Below are 22,496 nucleotides of genomic sequence, written 5' to 3' on the forward strand. Positions count from 1 at the left end.
ATTTGATTTGCTTGTGATCCTTTCTTTCAATTTAAGAATTTTGAAAAATGTTATTCAATTTTTCAAGGAGAAAAACTATGCAATGAACATATAATGGAGTGTTATTGTTGTTTGTCAAACTGGTGATTTTATTTGTTTAGGTATAGTGAATTATTTGGGTGACTAGTTAGATAGATCGAAGATCTTTTTGATCTAGAAGTTTGTTTGAATTTTTCTAATTTGATGATATGATTTTATTATAGTATTGTGTTGCTGGACATGATTTTTCTATCACAGAATTCTTGTGATTATATTGTTCTATGATTTTTATATTGTTGCTGAATTCTAATGATTTCTGTAGAATGTGATGTCTGGGAAAGAAATTAGTTATTTCAAGAGATTTCTAAGAAATATATATGTTACTTGAATGAAGAGGTTAAGGCTTTTGAAACGATGACAACAAATTAGAGAGTATATTCATTAGCTACTGGTTTTTAGGAATCAATTTGTGTGGCTAGATTGAATAAGGGGTTATTTGAATTTTAGGTGATTGTCTCTAATTGTATATTTTTACTATGTATGGTCCTGATTAAACATTGTTTTGTTTTCTCCTTGCTTTTTTGATGTTCATGGAGTTATATATCTGAGATGTGTTCAAGAAAAATGGTTAAGTACACAAAAAATAGATTGTTAGAAATGTGGTCAGTTCCAAAATAGCATTTCAAGTTCTCTTTGGTTGTAGGTGCGAAAAAAAACATTGTTCCTAAATTCATACACGTTCTACGTTTTTAATTATATATAAATATGATCTGTTATTTGTTAATGTACTTGAAGAAAGAAGTGAGAGCTAACTTTGCAGAGACTTAAATTAAGGAACAAGGAGAGAAATTATTTAACTTTTGGATGCTTACAATATAATATTTTGTTGGTTTACACAACTTTTCATTTATTCAATGAGGATTCCTTTTGCTTTTAGATGGGAGTAAAGCTCAGAAGGCTTTTTATTATACTATCTTTATACTTTTTCCAGGTTTATCATTAGTTAGATTAAAAAATATTTTTCGTGATGATGTTAAAATGACTTTATACTTTCAAGTGAATTTTTATGATCATGTTCATTATTTTGAAATTGGAAGTTGAAATAATTTGGTTGGTCTGACTTTAGAAGTGTATACCACAACCAATGTGTTTGTGTCTTTTAGTAATTTTGTGCTATGCTTTGATTTTATTGTTGCAACAGTGGATTACATTTAGACGCGAATGACTTACTAAATGGCAGCTCAAACAAGCTATTTTATATGTATTATCATGACAAAAAAAATTCCATTTATGTATGAAGGAGGGTGTGTTAGAATCAGTTCTTATAATTATATTTGCTTCGGTGATGTTTGTCTTTTATTTTTTTTATTAGCTGATTTAAGATATATAACTGTAACTGTGATAGTAGTAATGCTACTTTGTTGTTTGAATTTGATTTTAAACTGGATATTTACTTGAGTGGTATCTCAGTTTATTCATTGTGAAGGAACTTGGTCTACTCTCAAACAGATCATGCATGTGAAGGTGAAATATAGATTGTGAAGGCTTGCTTTTTGTTGATGAGTAAAAAGATGAACTTTATTTTTTAGCTAAGATATGAAATTTAAAAATATTCTTAATCTTTGCTTTTTTTGAAAATTCCTCTATTATCAACTATTATTCTTATTCTCAGAGATTTGTGGAGATTGATTTTTTGGGTTTGCGGAATTGAGATTGTAGGTCATAGATATTGAAAAGAATTTATGGCAATTTCGGATGGAAAGATTGACTATCTAATTCCTTAAAGTTGAAAAAACTCTTTATATGAGTTTTTTTCCCTTATTATATTCACAGATTATTATTAAGTAGGCATTGTAAAAAAATTGATTACTTTTCTAATTTTAGGATAGCTTTAGTACTTGTTTGCAACGTATGAAGATTGGAGATGTCTAAACTTTAAATAAACCGATGGGTTCATTTTGAGTCAATGGGTTTAATCTTGAGTTATTTTATTATAACTTGTTGACCTGAGAAATTATGGGTATGCATCGATCATAACTTGATTTTAGAGGTGTAAAGTTATCAATATTTTCTTTTCTTTTCATGTGTTTCCTATTTTTAGTTGGTTCATTTATTTCAAATTTTTTTCATATGTTGCCTTTGCTCGTTCTAAATATTTTCTTTATTACTATACTTTGATTGATTGTGTTTGAATGTTTTTTTTGTTTATTGTTGTTGATGTTTAGAAGTAGAAATCTCCAGGTGATACCATTTTTTATATATTAGCTTCTAATTTTGGATGCAACATCTATGTCTTTTTCCTAATCAGCTTTTTCAATTATTTGCAATACTCATCATTTTGGACTTTTTAGATTCTTGATGATGTTGATGAGGAATATGGCGAAGTTTTTTTTTTTTGGTGATTTCAACATTTACTTATGCCCTAAAGCCTTTTATGCTATGATGATATTGTTCTGCTGGACCTTATTTTGTTTTGTTTGCTTTCTAGTTTTGTTGGAAAAAAAGAATCTATATTCTATCTAACATTGTCACATCTTGTGGTATGATTGTTGAGTATGGTGCATACAGAGGACTGAAAATTATAACCTATGAGGAATAGTTCTTCAAACTTCCTCGTTTCTTTGTCCAAGTAATGGTAATCATTATGTTTGGGAACATTAGGTGTTCTTCTTGGGATAGTTTATGTTGAAGTATGCACTATAATCATGCCACGTGATTTGACATATCGTTCATTTTTTTATATTTCATATCGGGAGTTCCTTGTTTCAATTCTTGTTGAAATGAATTTGATTATTTTGTTTCATTTCCTACATTTTATGCATATCTCGATCTGATCGTGCTTTTGACTATACCATATATTCTCGACAGCACGACAACACAGGTGCTGACATTGCATTCCTTTACATGAACTATGTAACTCCTTGATGTAATTTGCAATTGCTTTACTATGTTACATCATATCTTCTAGTATTCTCCTGGAATTCTTCTTCCAGATCTTCTTTGAAATTTTTTTTTGATTTGATTCTTCTCTTACCTGATTGTGTCCTTAATCATCCTCTTAAATCTTTGTAAAAATAGTCATTGATTTTGGTTAACCTCTTTTTGTGAACCTTGTACTTCTTTAATTCAACTTGAACTTGTTTTGAGCTAATACACCATATTTTCTTTTATTGTTTCCGTTAAAGTTTCTTGATTAAGATTTTCTTGTTAAGATGCGATTGACTCTTTCTGGCACACTTTATTATTTCTATACATCATTGCTTAATTGCAATCTTAAGCATCCTTCTAAGTTTGTGCGAACACCATCTGTGATGTTTGCTCTTCTCTTCCTAGATTTTGTGTCCTTTTGAGTAAACTCGAGCTTATTTCGGTGTCACGTGTGATTCCTAAATATAGCAAGCGATGCATTAGTTTGTTAGGATACAACTTATTGATGTTGAAGTTTAGAAAGTTGTAATTCTAAGGCTTGACGTGAGACCGGTTACTACCAAGGAGATGTACAACAGAACCAAGAGATTATGAAGTAAAAGTGTATTTTGAGGAGATTGATAAACTAAGAGAAAAGTGCTATGTATATCTAAGTTGTCAAGGGAACGAGAGTAGGTGAATGCCAATCGCATCGTTTTAACAGAAACATATCTTGTAACTTTTGCACATCCTTATACTTCTTTCTCATGTTTGGTAAAGTGCTAAAGTCATGTAAAATTTTGCAGATTATATCAATTTTCGAATTTTCGAGGGCAAAAATTTTTGTAAAGAGGGTAGAATGTAAAATCCTTACAATACTCTTACTCCCTTTTTTTTCCAAACCAAACCCTAACTCTCTCCTAACACACACACGCAGCTAAAAATGAATGGAGAAAAAAGAGAGATGGAAAACAGAGAGGGAGAAGAAAGGAAGAAGGGGGTGGGGAAGAAAGACAACGTTGGTTAGGGCCTCGCTGTCGTCGTGGTGGCTGCAAGTGGTGGTTGCACATGAGGACCGTCGTGTCGCTGAAGGGAGCCCGAGGAGAGAGAAGAGAACGCGCAGACGAGAAGCATGGTGAACAGAGGAGGTTCTATCGCCATCACTGTTGGAGCCCTAGCCACCGCCGTTGAAGCCAGTTTCGCCGTCGTCGAACTATTGTGCCGCCGAGGAGGCCGAAGAGAGAGAAAGACTTCACAAAGGGTGAAGGAGAACGTGACAAAGCTCGTCACCGGGAACAGGGGTACCGGTGGTGTGAGCTATCGCTGCTGTTGCCATTGCTGGGGAAAGAGGTCACTGTCGAGCTGTGCGTTGCCATCAAAGTCATTCCTTGGTGGTGCCGCTGCTGGTAGTTACCTTTGCTTCTAGTTTAAGCATCATACTGGATCTTCTGTCGCTGTTGCGGTTTCTAGAGAAAATGCCGCTGAAGTGCCTCTATTCTGGTCTATGTCATTTCCTTTAACTTGCCTCGTTTCTACTTTTGCTCTGCTACTATTCCATTGATGCTACCTTGTTTCCGTTTTGTTCTGTTTCAGCCGCTATAGCTGTGATTATTACAATGTTGTTGCTGCGAGATTAGTTGGAGTTGTTGCCACTACCCGTTCTTTCGATCCATTATATTCCAACCTTTCTCACCCTTTAATTTGGCACTTCGGGTTTGGTCTTTTCAGTCCCTTGGGACCAAGTTGCGAGTAGGCTTTATATTTATAATTATAATTGTTTAGCTTTAAGTTTATAATTATTTTGATATACGGTGCTTTGAACTTGGTTATACTTACAAAGATTACTATCAAAGGATTTTAAATTGGTTTTAATAATCGATTTATTAGAATTAAATATTTATCCTTGGTAAGCTCATTCTAATATGCACATGAGCCTATATATTTTATGAGATTATATATATGTTTGAAGAAGTTTTATATTATTTTAAAGCATTTAATTTTACTCGAATATGTATTTTTGAAATATTGAAGTATTTGTTGGTACTCACTTATTTTGAAATTGTAAAATATGTTTGAAATGCCTTAAGATTGAGAAAATGTGATTGAATACGAATTGGATGAGAAAGTATTATTTGATTTGAAACCTCATGTTTGAAAGACTAAAGAATTTGTCATATTCGAAATTATATGTTTTGAATTGGTTTGGGAGGCTCGTATTAGAAAACTGTAGTTAACGATGGTTATGACGTTAACCTAGATGCGTCTGGCTCATACCTCAACTAGCAGGGCGTTGCTAGCCTAACCTGTAGGCCACACGTTGGATCTGTTATTTTGTACGAATACACTTGAGGAAAGGGCTACCCATAGAGATGGAGCCGCCCAAGTGTGTACTTTTGATTTGATTTCTGTATGAGAACTCGCTTATTGATTCACTTATTATTATCAACTACTATTTTCTAATTAAAATTACTTTGATAATAATGTTTATATGGTCTCATATCGATTATAGATGTATTGTCTAGTCACCGAGTTGCAAAACTCACCCTATTTTTCTAAAAATATTTTTCAGAAACAAATACTTGACTATATCAGACTTTCTATTCAAGAGTGATGATCTACAATGAGTACTTATTCTTCGTAGAGTTCCTAGATGTATATGCTCCATATGTCACAGGCAAGATCCATCCATATTTATTTATTTATTTATTTATTTTTGTTAAAAATATGTAACTGTTCATTCTAGAAACTATAAATTTATCAAAAATATTTGTGACCTTTTATTTATCTTATATTCGAATCTGTTAGGCTTGCTGGGGGAATATTTTCCTGAGCGCCAGTCATGACTCGTTTCGAGCCATGACAGTTACGTTTGGAGCAAGTCAAAACCGACAGATGAGCTCATTAGCTGCATTAGGGATAGACATGCATCATACTTGTTTGCGCATATTTGTTTGTGAGTGTTTTTTTTTTGTGATTGTGGGTGTGCTAAATGATTGATTAAATTTTGTGTTCTATAATTGTTGAATTGAATTGTCCCTTGTTGACTGTTAATACTGACCAAGTATATGTAAAATGAACTTAACTTCTAACCTCAACCCTACTAAGAACTCCTCGGTTCTTACCCCCTATTTCCATCCCTTTCAGCTACAGGTGCGAAGGTTTATTGCAAAGATGCAGGAGCACAGAGGAATATGTTTACGAGTTGAGTTGTTAGAATTTATTTTTCTCTCGCCTTGTTAGTTAGAGTTTATTCAGAGGGTCAGGTTCTGTAATTGCTTTTGTATGTAATACTACAACGTATTATTAATATTAAGTATGTGAATATGTGTTGTTTGTACTTGTTGGAAAAGTTGTAGCTTTAGTAAAGCCATCGATAGATGTATGCGTAAAAGCTCAATATTAAATAGATAATGAAAGGAATTATGTTAGTAACGCCTTACTTTTGGTATGATCACGAGGTGCTAAAAGTTAGGGTATTACAAAAATAAACTAAACCACACATATTTATACATAAATATATTAGTAGTTGATTTTAGTGGATAAGTTCAATATACAAATAGCATTTTTATTATATTTTTTATAACCAATAAAAAAACCTTTACATTAATGATCGCTTTTTGTAACCTGTAATTTGTGTTAAGTGTCAGTGTTAATATGCATTTTTTTTGGCAAATTGTAAAAGGAATAGGGTTTGTCTAAAATCAGCTCAAGTCTTTTGAGCTTATTTGATGCACTATAAAATTTGAATCGTTAGATTAGATTGACAAATGATCTAATGGTTTATATTTAATTTATTATTAATTTATTAAAAATTACGCTTAAAGATAACAATTTTTTTGATATTTTAAAATTGCCCAATATAAAATTTGAGAACCAAACCCCGACTTGCTGCAGTGATGACCCTCCGGTTCTTCCTCTACCCACTTTCTCTGCCCTCTTCCTCTTCACGATGAAGCTCCGTTTCATCCATTGTATGTCTTTGATGAAAAATAGCAGCTAACATGACTGCAATGCAAAATACAAACGAATTATACAATTCTCATAGCATTGTTTGTAAAATCCATGAAGCCTCATGCCTCACTATGTTAGATACCAACCGAACAATAATAGAGAATTGCAATTGCTACATATAATTACCAAATTGGCATGGATCTTAGCTACACCAACATGCTTGTAGCACAACACTTCATTCTTATGTCATGGATCACCACAATAAGCAGCTATAGGAAACTACTTTTAGATCATAAATAACTATGTTAGCGTTGCACACAGCATATTGCTCTGTGAAATTGAAGGTTAGGGCTTCCTCTATAACTCTATTTCATGTCACTTTGCCCCTCCGACATGAATATAGCATACAACCCCTGAATCAGAACAAATAAACAGAACAACATAATTGAATAAAATCAATGAAAGGAAAGAATACAACAGATTTATACAAGGGAGTGGAGAAATACAAGAAGAATATAAAAGGAACAAAAAAATAATAATAAAATCAATGAAGCAACTTCATTCCTGAGTCTGAGGCTCCATTGTTACTCTGGAAGTGGAGGATGAAGAGGGAGACGGAGCACCACGGTGCTGACGACCACTCGACGAGAGAAGAGAGAATAAAGAAGAGGAGATGGGGAGGGAGAGCCTACGAACGACACCGGGAAATGAATTGGACGGCAATGGCGACAGCTCGGTTGGACGACGATGGCGAAGGCTGAGACTTTGGAGAGTTGAGTAGGTAGTGGTGAGTTAATAAGGAAAGGAATTACGAATTAGGCTGACTTTGGAGTTTGTTTACCGTGTGGTGAGTTTGGGGGTGGGGCTGAATTTGGAGTTTGGTGAGTTTAGGATTTTATTAGTTGAATTTAAAAAATATTTGTGATAAACATAAAAAAATAATAATTATTTTAAACCCCCATATGAGATATATTTATAATTTATATTTTGTACCTAATAGAAAAGCTTAAATGACTCGCGTTTACTAAAGACAAACCCAAAAGAATAGGCCCAAATATATATTTTTACTTGGTTGGCCCATTATTTTAGTAGAAATACTAATTTTAGATTAAGGCAAATCACCTAAACAAACTAAATGAGATTCAATTTTTCATAAATATCCTAAATAAAAAAATATTACATGCATGTCTTAATTAATATTTATATATAAGCCGAATTTATTAAACCCGATTTAGCCATTCTAGTGTTGAATCGATAAAATTTGAATTACTAGGTTTATATGTAAATCAAATTTAGTAGCTTTGATTTACTATGTTCTAAAATTCAAATTGAGCTACCCATAGTAAATCGAAACAATGTGCTTCGATTTAGGCCAATAGTTTATACCCCTAGTAATTCGAATTGATTGAATTAGATTTAGGCCTCTACTAAATCGAATTGATTGAATTTTTGATTTAGTAGTAGCGTCCACTAGTGGTAAATCAAATCCACTAGGTACGATTTAGTATATATATACATATATAAACAATTCGAATTCACTTGTTTATTTCACCAAAATCCCACCCCCAAAAGCTTAATCCAGAGAAAAGTGAGAAAAAAAGCACAACATTCAAACTGCGGAAATAGAAGACAGCCCGAATTGTATCTATCGGTTTGATGGGGTTGTTCATATTGCTGGTTTACTACAAGAAAAACACGGAGTACCGTCGGATTTAGTATCGCAGCGTATCGGCGGATTTACCAATGAATTCAGTGACAGTTTTGTAGTAGGATTCGTCATACTACCAAATAAGAGCTAATCATAGCGTTGGACTTTCCGTCGGATTATTCTGACAGTAGACATGATTAATGAAATGCTGTGTTTTGGTTGCCTGCACCACGTTACCATTGGATGAAGCCACCAGTAAATCGACGGTAATCGTGCCCTCTTTTCCTTCATTTATAATTCATTTTCTCTCTCTAATCTCTCTCCTTCCTCTCTCTCTCTCTAACCTCTCAGCTCACAGTCTTTCTCTAGCCCCTGTCACCACTGCAAAGGTCATCGTCGATGTCGCTGCTAGAACCGCCTCTGCCGCCGCTGCTGCCATCCCCTGCCGTCGATGGAAAGATTACTACCACTGCTACTCGAAACACACCCTTCTCTCTATTCTATTTCTGCCACTGCTGCCCTTCCGACGCTGAAAAGGCCGACGATGCCACTGCTCGAACCGCCCACTTCTATCTTTTCTTTTCTAATTTCTTTGCATTCCAGGTTTGCATTGAATCTGTTTTTCACTATGTTTAATTTTTTCTTCGTTAATATTAATTTTATTTTGTTAGTTAATTTTTAGTAATTAGTTTAGTTAGATTAATTTCTATTTTAGTTGATTTTAAGTGGTTAGAGGTTAGGTGTTTTGTTATTGTATATTCTAATACAAATGTGGAGGTACATTTTAAATATTATGATTTCAACTACCGATAAAAGAAAAAAAATAAAGAATATAGCAACAATTGGGTTGGGTGTTCTATTATTGTATGTTCTTATGCATACCATATTAAAAAATTTATAATATTTTTTTGGTTTATATGATTTCTCTTTTACGTATTTGGTTTGCTTGTTTCTTATATTTTGTTGCTTTTTTTTGGATTTAAACAATTATTTATTTGTATGCATGATGTACAAAAAAAATAAGGAATAAAAATCTGGTTCAAAATGGATTTGTCTCACAGAAGAAAACATGTGTCCCTATGATTAACACATATCATATTATAATCTAGCTTCTAATATATATCTATATTAATTGTTTCTTTGCATTCATTATCCAATTTTATGCTACTATCTTTTTCTTTTCTTCTCTGCTTACTTGTTCTTGTTTTCTTTTTCTGCTTTGCACTCTAAACTTTTTATGTTACTAATATGTTCGCTGTACAGACATGACGAGAGATAGTAGAGGTAGGTCAAGTGGGTTATTACGTGGTTGTGCTAGAGGGCGGACTTCCGCCGAATCTCCCAAGGTTGCCCAGTAATCGTCCACTACCTCGGCTACCCCGTCGTCCCTTGTGACATCACAGGTAGGTCTATCGAACCAGCAATTCATCCTGGTCCCAAACACGAACTGGGTGCCTCCTACTGCTACACCCCTTGCAGATGCAACGACGACAGACTCTGCGAGGGGTGATTCCTCCAATGCCCCCGAGCAAGATGCCCCTCCGCCACCAACCGTCATCTGGTTGAGGATTTAGCCCAATATCATGCAATCATGTGTTCAATTTTTTAATATTAAATTTTTTAGCTTATGTTTGTTTATGTCAATTTTGTTTATCTTAAATTTGTTTATCTTATGTGTTTGTTAATGTGAGGTTTTTTCTCTAACAGGTTTGCACCAAACCCCAATACGTGCACATAGGAGATCACTGAGGTCATTAAGTCCATGTACGACCACTTGTAGCCAACCTACACGCAGATCTTGGTTAATGTGAGAGATCGGTAATTTTTGAAGTGGGCGGTAAGAACCCAATTTCATTTGAATTAATTAATTATATAGGAATTGTATTTCATTCTGACTAACTAATTTTGGTGAATCAATTTGTATAGTTGAAATTCATATGGGATACATAACACAATGTCATGATCAGAAAGACCTATGACCATTGCGCCGCCAAGGGGTTTCAGCAGATGATGAGTGACGTTCGTCAGGGGAATGACCACCTGACGAGGTGGATCTGTCCAAACACGAGGCTTATTTTAGAGATAACGAGGAGTTCAAATATCGCCATCTGACGAATGTCGGTAACAGAGTTTCACTCAGGTCATCTAGATATACGAGTGGGTCGGAGACCTTCATGAAGACGAAGACTAGACTGGTAAGAATTTTGGCATTGTTTACTGTTTTAGTAGTTACTTGAATTAGTTTTTTACTTTCCTTTATGATTATCAATTTACCTAATTAGTTAGTAGAGTAAATGTTAGTTTAATGCCATTGTTTTAGTGGATTTAGGTGGTTAGAATATGTTAGAATAGGTTAGATTAGACTCTGAGATTGTTGGAAAATGATGGATGGAACCCTTCAAGGATGGCTAAATCCAAATTTTAGGGAAGACTTTGCCGAAATTTTTATAACATTTTCAATAAAATCGAAAAAATTATAATTATGTTTTTGAAATTCCATTTAAGATTTTGGTTCATGATTATATTTGTCTTTCATTCATTAATTTGTTCGTTTATTTTATTGGTTAGCTGATATATTAATTTGAAGTCTAACTCGCTGGAGCGTGAGACAACATTGGCAGAAACCTTCAAGTATACCCAAACTTTGAAGGCAAACAAGAAGAGATTTTCTGACAAGTGGTCTGCGGCCCATTATTTGAGTTTAAATTAATCATAAGTTTCAACTTTATTTGGTTTAAAGTCAATTATTTAACTATTATCCTAATCACGACTAACGTGTATGACACAGGAGGAGTACACGCAGAGGTTGGAGGCCGCGACCCAGCAATCTTAGCCGCCTAGTAGGGCTGACGAAGCCGGCTCCAAGACTTCTGTGGTGGATCCTGATAGGATTTAGTGCGAGACCACCTCTGAACCCCACAAGAATCACCGCTTCGGGTTGGGGTCATTCTTCGTAAGTGGCCTCCGCTCCTCCGCATTGGCAGCTTCCTCTGTGTCTGCCTCTGCCACCAGCCTACTGATCGCCATGAAGTTTTTGACCTGAGGGAGGAAGTGCAGAAGCTAACATAGGAGCTTCCTCATCAGGCAGAGCATTCTGAGCATAAGTATCGAGAGATTCTTACATGCATTATTGACAACTCTGACCTGACGGAGAAGTTAGAGCAGCTTGATCGGTTGTGATAGCAGATGGAGGAGTATAGCCAGCAGATGCACGCTGGAGGCAGCGGCGTTGCTGGTTCCAGTGTCGCTATTGCCGGTTCCAACTGCGACACTACTGGTGGGGCACCGATGGCAGCACCTCCTCTGCCACTTCAATAGGGGGATCGTGACTTCGACAATGACGACAACAACGAAGACTACTGGGATATGAAGGATTTAGGGTTTTACGCACTTTTCTTTGTCTTTACTTCATTGTATTCTACATTTATGACATTTTATTTCATTAAGACCATTTATTTTTTAATAAAATTATTTCTTCATTTCTAGCGATGCTAAATTCTGCTAACAATTGTGTTAACCAGAGTCTCCTAATTGTGGCTTAGCTGTGCCAAAAAATTTAGGCTTTATAAATTTAACATTACCGTCGAATTTAACGTCGACGATATCTGATGGTAACTTAGCTTTGATGCCTAAACATTTGAAATGGGACCAACGTTACCGTCAGATGTATTCGACGGTTACCATCAACACAAACTTGACAATCCATTGAAAAACACCGATGGTAACTCTACCGGTAGTTAGCGTTGGACAAGAAAAATCCTTCGCTAAGCTATTTCTGGCAACGTTTATTCCATCAACCCAAGGATGACAATAAATCCAACGATAAATCCAACGGTACTCAGTGTTTTTCTTGTAGTGGTTCCATCTATATAAAATTTATTTTCTTCAAAAAATAAATAATTGTTTGTGATATTAAGTTGGTTAGAATCTGATTATATGTGCTATTAGAATTTTTAAACTACAAATGGTAGTTAGAATAATGATTTAGTAGTTTATTAGAATTTTAAAACTACAAATACAAGTTAGAGGAGTCATAAATAACTGTTAGTTAGAGTAGTGATGAGCGGTTCTATTAGAATTTGTAAGTGTTAAATGTTATAAGTTTAAATCGATTAGAAATTTTGTTGGAGTTTATTTTAATTTAGTTCAGGTTTCAAATGTTAGACTAACTAGGCAGTAGAAATTTAGCAAGGATCTAGCTCCCTTACTTTTTAGTCCTCATAGTTAAGCGCGGAAAAAAGAATGAGAATGGCCTCTTTCAAAACATTGTCTTCCTTAGAAATACCATCCCTTGGTTGAGCAGCTTCTTCTTCAACCGCCTCTTGTACCTCATCCTCGTCTTCAACATCTTCTACCTCAACAACATCTTCATCTTAAGTGGCTTGTCTTAAGCTTGGCTCCTCGGGACCCCTCTCTTGCAATGTAGTTCCGGACCTCAAAGTGATGGCATTGATTCCATCCTTGGAGTTAGGTAAAGGTTGAGAGGGGAGTGCACTAGAGTTTGAAGGTTGAGGGTATAGGTAAGTGAAGTTTGAAGCTCTTTTTGTCTTTGAAGAATAGAGCGAAGGGTTTCATCTTGGTTAGAGGAAGAAAGAGGATAGGTAATTTGGGGGACTTGTGGTTCGTTGAGTTGAGGTGCTTGAGCTTGCCTTTGGTAAGGTGGTTGGTATTTTTGGCCTTGGTTTTGTTGTTGGTAAGGAGGGTTTTGTTGATACCGCTTTTGTTGGTAATTATTGTTCCACCTTTGGTTTTCACCATTGTCTCTTCCTCATTGGTTGTAGTTGTCTCTCCATCCTTGGTTGCGATTGTCTTGCCAACCTTGATTGTAGTTACCACATTGATTATAGTTACCGCCTTATTGATAGTACCCTTGATTCGGACGGTTGTAATAAGCATTGGTAGCCGCCAAGGTGTTTTCCTCTTGGAGTTGTGGACATTCATCAATATAGTGAGAATAGCACACACAAATCCCATATACTCTCTGAGGGACTAACTGTTGACATTGTTGTTGTGGAGGAGGTGTATGTGGTTGTTGATTGAGTTGGAGTTGCTTGAGAATATTGGTCATCTCTCCCAAAGTCTTGGTCAGAGCGAACTCAGTACTATAGGAGACTTCTGCAATAGCCTTGGAATGATTATTCCTGTGCCTTGCAAGTTGAGTAGATTCAGCTAAATCGGTGATAAGTTGCCATGCTTCTGCCGCCGTCTTGTACTTTGTCAAAGAGCCATTACTCGAAGCATCCAAAAGGATCTTATCTTGAGGCTTCATGCCTTGGAAAAAGTAACTAATAAGCACCAACTCGTCAATCATGTGATGGGGGGCACGAATCAAGGAGCTTCCTAAAACGTTCCCAATACTCATAGAAAGTATCTGATTCAACTTGAATGATGCGAGAGATTCACTTCCTTAATCTGTCCGTGACCTCCAGTGGAAAGAATTTGTCCAAAAATTCTCTTCTAAGCAAATCCCAGTTAGTGACAACATTCGTAGGTTGAGTGTAGAACCACTTCTTTGCCCTTCCTTCAAGAGAAAATGGGAAGGCATATAACCAAATAGCAACTTCATCCGCACCATACCACCTAGCAGTTGAACAAGCAGTTTGAAAGTCTCTAAGGTGCTTGATGGGATCTTGAGTGGGTAGACCATGGAACTTAGGAAGTAGATTAATCAATGAAGTCTTTAGCTCAAAATCTACATTCAAGTTCGGATGGCGCGCTTGAAATGGTTGAAGAGTAAAATCTGGGGCTTCTGCTTTCTTGAGAGTGATCCTTCTAGGAGCGGCCATAGTATCGGTACCTAAATCAATAGAAGAGATGTCAATATATTTAGTAGGAGAGGAGTTATTTTCTTCCTCAAATGACGCTTTGGATTCAACCTCAGGTAAGATTGGTGAATTAGGTGAAACCCCTTCACCACCCTCGGAGGCTAACCAATGCTGAGCTCGCCTAATAAGTGAAATGGTTCTTTCAATTTCAGGATCGAATGGGGCTAATATCGGATCCGGTAATGAATGCGTCATTCAATAAAAGAAACATAGAGCTCATGGCAACAAAATATATTAATCAAAATACTAATAAATACTACTAATAACCAAAAATCACACAAATAAAAGATGCAATTATGCAAATATGAATATATTACACCAACCAATAACTTAGCACACATATGCAACTCCCTGGCAACAGCGCCAAAACTTGACGAGCAGAGAAATGTCGGTCAAGAATTACCAAAAGTAGTTTTCCAAATCAATGTCGCAAGTATAGTCTTGACCGACGAGATTTTCGCTAATCAGAGTTAAAAAATTTGTCACAATTAAATTCAATAATCAGGAGTAGAATCCCGAGTTGTTTTCCTAGGAGTTGACACAAGATGCAAATTATTGATTGTAAATTTCTTGGGGATTTTTGAAGTTGAGAACAAGTGAAATAATTAACTAGAAATTATAGCAATAAGTAATTAGCAAAAGTAGTAAAATAATCAATATAAAAAGCCTTGGTTAGGGGTGAGAATCGGAAATTCTATCCTCGTTGTCTTTCCCAAGTGTGATGGTAAAAGCTCATTGCTCTCACTTATTTATCCTTTAACAAGTGAAGGAAAGTCAAGTGAAATAATTAACCTTAGCTCACAAGTCATAGTCACTTTGTAGAGAAGAACTAGAGTTGGTGAGTTTCAAGCTAATTAGTAATATTCATTTACCAATCAACACTTGAATATGACAATTTAAGTGGCTCCAATAACTCAACCCCAACGAAGAAAGGAAATCTACTCCATGATCATGGATGACATTTTCTCAAACACTTGGTAGGCGAAGATAGAAAGCATGATAAAAAAAATTGAAAAAATAAATAAATTCAAATTACCACACAGAATAATCAACAAGAGAAAAACAAGTAATAACAATGGGTATGAAAATTCTCAATGCATTAACAAAATCCAAAGGTAACAAGATCCAAACATGAATTCAAAATAACAAAATGGAAAAGAGTAATAAAGGAATTAGAGAAGAAAACTATAAGGAAAATGACTCCAATTGAAGGTAACCACAGCTTCTCCCCGGATCCAAGTGAAAGTAAACTAAGAAAACAAAAAACCCTAGAGAGAAGTAGGAGTTTCTCTTACTAGAATTCAAAAATCAAAAACTAAAGTGAAAGTGAAGTGTGTCCCCAGTGTCAGCTCCATCCCAGCTTCTAGTCTGTATTTTCGGGCTTGAAACTAGGTCAAAATCAGTCCAAAAATTGCCCCCAGCGAGTTCTATTAATTGCAGCACGTGACGCTTGTCATGCGTACGCGTCGGTGGGCTCTGCATAAGGTCACGCGTACGCGTCGCTGGAAAAATGGCTTTATCATCGCGTACGCTTCAGTCATGCGCGCACGTTGCTTCCATTTCCTCAAATCTTCAAATTCTTGTGTTCCTTCCACTTTAGCATGCTTCCTCATCATCCTTTATACCATTCATACTCTATAAATCCTGTAATCACTTACTGCACATATCACGGCATCGGATGATAATAACAGAGGATTAAAAATTAGCGATTTAAAGGCCTAGGAAGCATGTTTTCAATTATAGCACGAAATTAGGAAGGAAACTTAAAAACATGAAATTTACATGAATAAGTGTGAGAATAGTTGACAAACCTCACTTAATTCAGTCCAAAATATATAATAAAATAGTGGTTTATCAATGGGTCTGACGCCTTTCATTGGCCGTTGGTGATAAGGGACTTAATGTTTATATGTGGTTGTTATGCATGTTAACATTTTTTCTATTTATGGCCATTGTTCTTAACATTTTTTGGTGTCAGGTGGTCCGGTTATTAGCCAACATTGAGCGAGAAGAGGCCTAGAGTTGTGCAGTGGAGGCTCAGGATATATTTACTCCAAGCAAGGGTTGGCATTCAAGTTTTTATTCACGTGGATGCCATATAATGCACCAGAGGTCATTCAGGGGGTTCATCTCGAGATCATGGAGCCCTGACATATATATGGCACTATGGAGGGTTGTGACGGCATTGATCTACTTTGCTGTGATAGACTGACATCAGGTGGATAAGGTGCTACCACAGCTTGGTTGAGTATAGCATCGCCCATGCTCCGTACTCGACATTGATTTTCTGATGTCAAAAGATGGCAGAGGCAGAGACTGGTAGTTTCTGAACACGTTATAGAGTTGGCACATTCATTGGATCAATAGGACCGGCCATGTGATACGATTTGATGTCGTGGCAGACCCAGAACCATCACATGCTTACTTGGAGTGGTGGCATGAGCATGAAAGGAGATTCTTATCGCATGAGCTCTTTCTCGAGGACCCCAGAGCAGATGCTATCCCAGCCAATGCTATACAGAGAGGTTCAGGTTGGGTTTCTGATATGGACCAGGTGCCAGATGTTCCTGACAGGCGTCTAATAGAGCGGAGACATCATGTTGGGACCCGAGCCAGTGAGCATGAGTGGAGATGGCTCAATGATGCGATCGATGCCATGGAAGGAATAGGTCAATGTCATAGACGAGGTAAGGGGCACTGTTGAGAGGGAGGGAGGGGGCGTCGAGGTAGAGGTTGACGTGATAGGAGAGGCGGTGATGACGGTGGTGACAGTGGAGATGAAGATGGCGGTGTAGGTGGAGGTGGAGATGATACTGGTAGAGGTTGAAGTGGAGTTCAAGGTGGAGTTGATGTAGGTAGATGTCCTGATAGAAGTGGAAATAGTGGAAGTATAGATGGAGGTGGAGGTGGAGATGGTGGAAGTGGAGGTGGTGGAGATGGCAGAGGTGAGGTTGGTTTTCAGGGTGGTGCTTTAGGGTTAGGGGATGGTGGAGGGTTTGGAGGTGACGGGGGGTTTTGGTGAGCTCCTTTTAGATTTGCTAGGCAGCAATGGCCTCGATAGTGAGTTCGGAGGATCACACTTCTTAGAGGAGATTAGCATCATTATCCAGGAGGATGGGGGTGGCCTGCCATGGATCGCAAGTCATCATATCCTAGACAAACCTTGATATGGACCTGAACGAGCCTCCGTCAGGGTCTTTGGACAAGACATTTGTATTGGGTAGTACTCCTCCATTGGCAATTGCAGTAGCGCCTCCCAGACGTGTTGATCCATCTAGGCCAGCCGGGCCGACCGGAGACGAGGATGAGGTACCTCTCGCTCAAAGAGCACAGAGGATCAGACGCCCACACTACTGCTTCATAGGTTCACATCTATTTTGACTATTAGGTTATCATGTTATATAATTATTTTTGTGTTGTTGTATTTAGTATTGCTTGTATGAACTATATTATCATGATATATAATACTTGGATGAGTTTAGAAACTATATATTAAAAAGATGTTCTTAATTGATGTCTGTTTCATGATAAAAAAATAAAGGTAACACTGAAAAAGAAAAAAGACAATAATATTAATAACAATAGTCCATCAGATAATACAACAATAATAGGACATAAACACGGAAAAGACAACACACAATGCACTAAACATTGCTAAACAACAATAAAGCGTAATATAGTAGACATAAGAATAGGCAACACAACTAAGAAAACACTAAACATCGCTAGCTGCTCTAGAATCCCCCCGGTGACTCCTCCCTGTGGGAAATTATGCCGAGTATGACCAGGCTATTTGCATAGACCACACCGCTTTGGTCTATTCGGATCCACCTCATCCATACTAGTGCAAATTCTAGTACTTCTCGAACGACTTTTAGATGCATGTCTCTTGTTGGGATCAGGGATTACTATTGGACCATCATATGGTTGCCAGAAGGCTTCTGGAATAGGAGGATTAAATCCCATCTTGTAGACATCAAACACCGTGCTGAGGCAATATACCTCGTGGACCTAAGTTGCCCAGCTCAAGCGGGAATATGCACAGCAAGCAATTGCAAGGTGACATGGGTAATGAAATGCCTGAAAGTACTCGCTATCGCATGTTCGATCTCTCAATGAGACTCTGTAAGCACCAACTGAGAAGTTACATGTCGAAGTAGTCACAACTAGATTAAACTCCGAATTATCCATATCATATAAGGTCACCGTGAAACACCTTGCTGCCTTTAGAATTGCCTTTATTGCCTTCACCAGTGACTAACTAAATTGCTGCTCTATCTCCAACTATGCCTCAGTCTCTCTTCCCTTGCAAATAAAGAACTCTGCTAATCTCCCATAAGTGGACTTCACCAGGTAACAAACTGGAATGTTCTTAACACCCTTGAGTATTGAATTAACACACTTGGATATATTTGTAGTCATATGGACAAATCTACGACCCTCGTCTTGGTGCTAAGTCAAACTTATCATACTCTATCCTGTTGGCCCAGTCACACATTGTGGGGTTTTCAATCTGGAGGATGTCAAACCAATAATCAAACTCGACCTTAGTCTTTGCATAAGCAACATTGACTAGAAACCCCGTTGCATCATTTTCCCCGAAACTTAGCGTGAAATTCACTATAACGTGCCTAACACAGAATGCATGATAAGCAACAGGCGGAACCCATCAACCATCAGGTGCCTCCAAGGCGACCTTGATGAGTCATGTGTTGCCATAAATGACCATGACTCCACATTTTCACTATCCACTAGGGCAAAAGTAATAGGAACGATATTAGAATTTCCATCCTGAGCAATCGCAACTAGGCCAGGAAAGTTTTTTCATATTTTCTATACAAATGGGTCCCATCAATACTCACCAATGGCTTACAATACTTGAATGCCATGATGCACGGTGGAAACCATAAAAAAATTGGTGGAAAAATGCTGATGACTTGTTAGCCTAGCCTCCAACTCGCATATGACTCGTTTTCAGTAATGCAATACTACCTGGCATGATTATCTGCACACCTAGTATCCATCTTGGCAACTTATTATAGGCCTCCTGCCAGTCCCCATATATCTGCACAATGGTTTTCTGCTTAGCCAACCAAACCCTCATGTACGTAGGTCTAAACCCAAAATGTGACTCCGTCGCATTCTGCAATACCTTGATGGACACAACTACATCAACTCTGATCATAGGAAGGATGAAAGCAGATACGACATGATAATCAAGCTTCCTGTGATCGTTGGAGATCGATATGGCTAGGGGTGTTCTTAGATCGGATCCAATCCGCGGTGTTTATCCGAATTCAATATAAAAATTGCATATATTGATCCGATTTGCAAGGCTCTCGAATTGGATTGTGGATTTTATGTAGATATTCGCATATCCGATCCACATATCTACGCATCTGCAAAAATAAATAAATAAATAAATAAGTAAATATTCTTTTTTTAGTTTTATTTTAACTAATAATTATCATATATGTTATATTGTTTTATTTTTATTATTTAAGAAAAGCATGTTTAATAATATTTTAAGAGTAAACATGTTTAAAAGAGTGGAAAAAAGATTTTTATTGATATCTTTTAATAAAAATAAGCTTTTAAAAATATTTTTATATTTTGTGGATATATCCGAGATCTGATCCGATCCGCAAATGTGCGGATTAGATCCAAGCTTTAAAATCACGGATATTGGATCCGATGATTTTAGTGCACATCGGATTGTAATTTTGGCCATATTTAATCCGGTCCGATCTGCGTTCACCCCTAGACGTGGTCAGTCATGTACGAGATCCGTTATACCATCTGACCTCCCAAATACCTTTTCACTGCTGAAGAGTGATCCGAATGAATCATCTGCAACTATTTTTGAACTCCTTACACTTTCCGTAGTACTTGGCATGGTACGATTCCAACACTTTGTATTCAACCCCATGGTGGATATAAGTCTTGACTTCTTCTTTATTCTGAAACTGCTAACCAACTAGGAACTCAGCTAGAGCGAGTACTACTGAGTTCCCAAGCTTGATGCTCTACCAGCCCCAACAGGAGTACTCCTTCCTATGTCATAATCGCTATCATCATCAATAATGGCGGGCTCCATATTTTCCACGGAATCTGGTGCTCCAACCTCCGTAGAAACTGGGATCATAACTGGAGTATTTCTGTTATCACCTATTTCTACAATCTCATCGCAGTATAGATCAGCTGCGAAAGATAGAGAATTAGATGTCACCAAATTTCTCGCAAATGGCATTACAGATAGAGATGAAGATGCAACAATAAGGTTGAACTAGAGGTTGCTACCATTGGTACTGATTGGCAATTTTGGTTCGATCCTCTTGAACTAGAGACCACATCCCTAAAATTGGCCAATAGCTCATAGGTTCTCACCTCGGGAAACTGGTGATGACAGTGAAATAAAACTTGCAAATCCGCTCTTCATTGTCTATCACAAATGTGTTGTACTTTACCCTATCACAAACAACAGAAATCGAAATTCTATAAAATGACTTCTCTACCTGTTCATTCTATGCAGTCCCAATTTTTGTAGTATGGTATTCTGAAAATCAACAAAGCTCGTAGAAGGTCTGATAAAGACACTCAACGGATCCTTATAAGTAAATTTTATTTCTGCTCACATTTTTTCTTAATCGTACATCTGTAGTGCACAAGAACTAGAAAACTTTCCTCCGTAGCCTTTGTAAGTGTCACTGTAATGAGAATTCAATGTTTTGCTCGTATTTATATAGGTTTGACACGTACACTATTCAATTTACCCAGGGTGATTGTAAATAGTAAATTGAATTTAGTATTGTCGATTTACCTAGTGGAGATGTTAATGAATAAATCGAATTCAATCCATTCAATTTATTATTGTCCACTCAGTCTCCCATGTAAATCGAAGCTAACAAAATCGATTTACTATTGAATGCCCTAAATCGAACGTTATCAATTCAATTTACTACGTAATCATGTATCAAATGCATACATTCGATTTACATGCAAACTCCTGAATCAACATTTTAAATTCGATTTACATAATATTAAGACTCCTATATAATAATTTTTTTGTTTTAGGTCATTCATGTTGAATCTCATTTAATTTATTTAGGTAATTTTGTCCTTTAAATTATATTAAAATTTTTTACTCTAATTCTTATGCAGAAAGAAAGGTAAATTCAAATGGAATTAAAAATTAATAGTTGATTCTCTACTAGTAAATACTCAATGATAAAAAAATATTAACTTTGCAACAGTCATTTTGAGTTGCCTTCAGCAAAAATAAATTTTCTTAATTTTTTTAATTATTTAATACAATATAATTTCTCAATTTATATTTTTTAATAAATGTAATAAAAAAAATTATATAAAAAAATATTAATTAATAAAAAATCACATCTTATCAAATAACTAAAAAAAATTTGGAGAATTCCCTCCTACCTGAAACCTCCACATGTCACGAAGTAGAAGAAAAATGTTTCTGTGAGATGCTGAGTTGAGCTCTCTATACTTTTTCATATATAAAATAATGTGTTTTTCACAATCAGTCATCACCTAACCAGAAATTTGGTCTACAGGTACAGGAATTTCATATTAATATGTTTCGGGACCTGCCACAGCATAACCCACCTTGTTAATTGTTATTATGTTTTTTGGTACCATGACTTAGTCAATTTTGTCAAGCCATTCAATTCGCATTAGTCCAAACCTCACGCAACATAACATAAAAGGAGTTTGATTTCAAACCACTTTAATCGATTGAAGTGATAAACTATATATTTTAATACTAACAAATGTTATGATTTGTAATTATTAATTAATTATTAATATTTTTAATAATATAAAATTATAATTTTTTGTTGATTAAATGTTAACTAAATTTTAATAAAAATATTAGTCTTTAAATTTTTTTTTATTCTAAAATGAATTCTGTTAGCTAAGGAGTCAATAGAATATATATATAATGTGTACAATAGGATATTTATTTGGTCCAATATAAATTAAAAAAAAATTATCCACATTTATTCTAATTCAAAAAGTGCTGTTCATTTTTGTGATAACTACCACCACATAATCTCTAATCCTAATTTTCTCCCAATCCTCCTTTTTTTCACCGACCGTAATTTTACCCACAAAATCCTTCACATTCG

At 36.1% G+C, this 22,496-nt stretch overlaps 1 protein-coding gene across 1 annotated transcript; it reads left to right on the forward strand.

Annotated features, from left to right (window-relative positions):
- Positions 1-16,649: 16,649 nt before the first annotated feature.
- LOC107483199 (glycine-rich RNA-binding protein-like) lies at positions 16,650-17,371 on the forward strand. The gene is made up of 3 exons (XM_016103820.2): positions 16,650-16,668; positions 16,752-17,036; positions 17,205-17,371. The coding sequence occupies exons 1-3, from the start codon at positions 16,650-16,652 to the stop codon at positions 17,369-17,371; spliced, it is 471 nt and encodes a 156-aa protein (XP_015959306.2).
- Positions 17,372-22,496: the final 5,125 nt, after the last annotated feature.

The sequence above is a fragment of the Arachis duranensis genome, chromosome 4 (assembly GCF_000817695.3).
Source record: "Arachis duranensis cultivar V14167 chromosome 4, aradu.V14167.gnm2.J7QH, whole genome shotgun sequence".
In the NCBI taxonomy this organism is placed as follows: Eukaryota; Viridiplantae; Streptophyta; class Magnoliopsida; order Fabales; family Fabaceae; genus Arachis; species Arachis duranensis.

Bases quoted from the DNA above. Each gene is read 5' to 3' on its own strand.
- LOC107483199 (XM_016103820.2), top strand. The intron at 17,037-17,204 runs GTAAGGGGCACT...GAGTTGATGTAG, and splicing joins AGGTCAATGTCATAGACGAG to GTAGATGTCCTGATAGAAGT.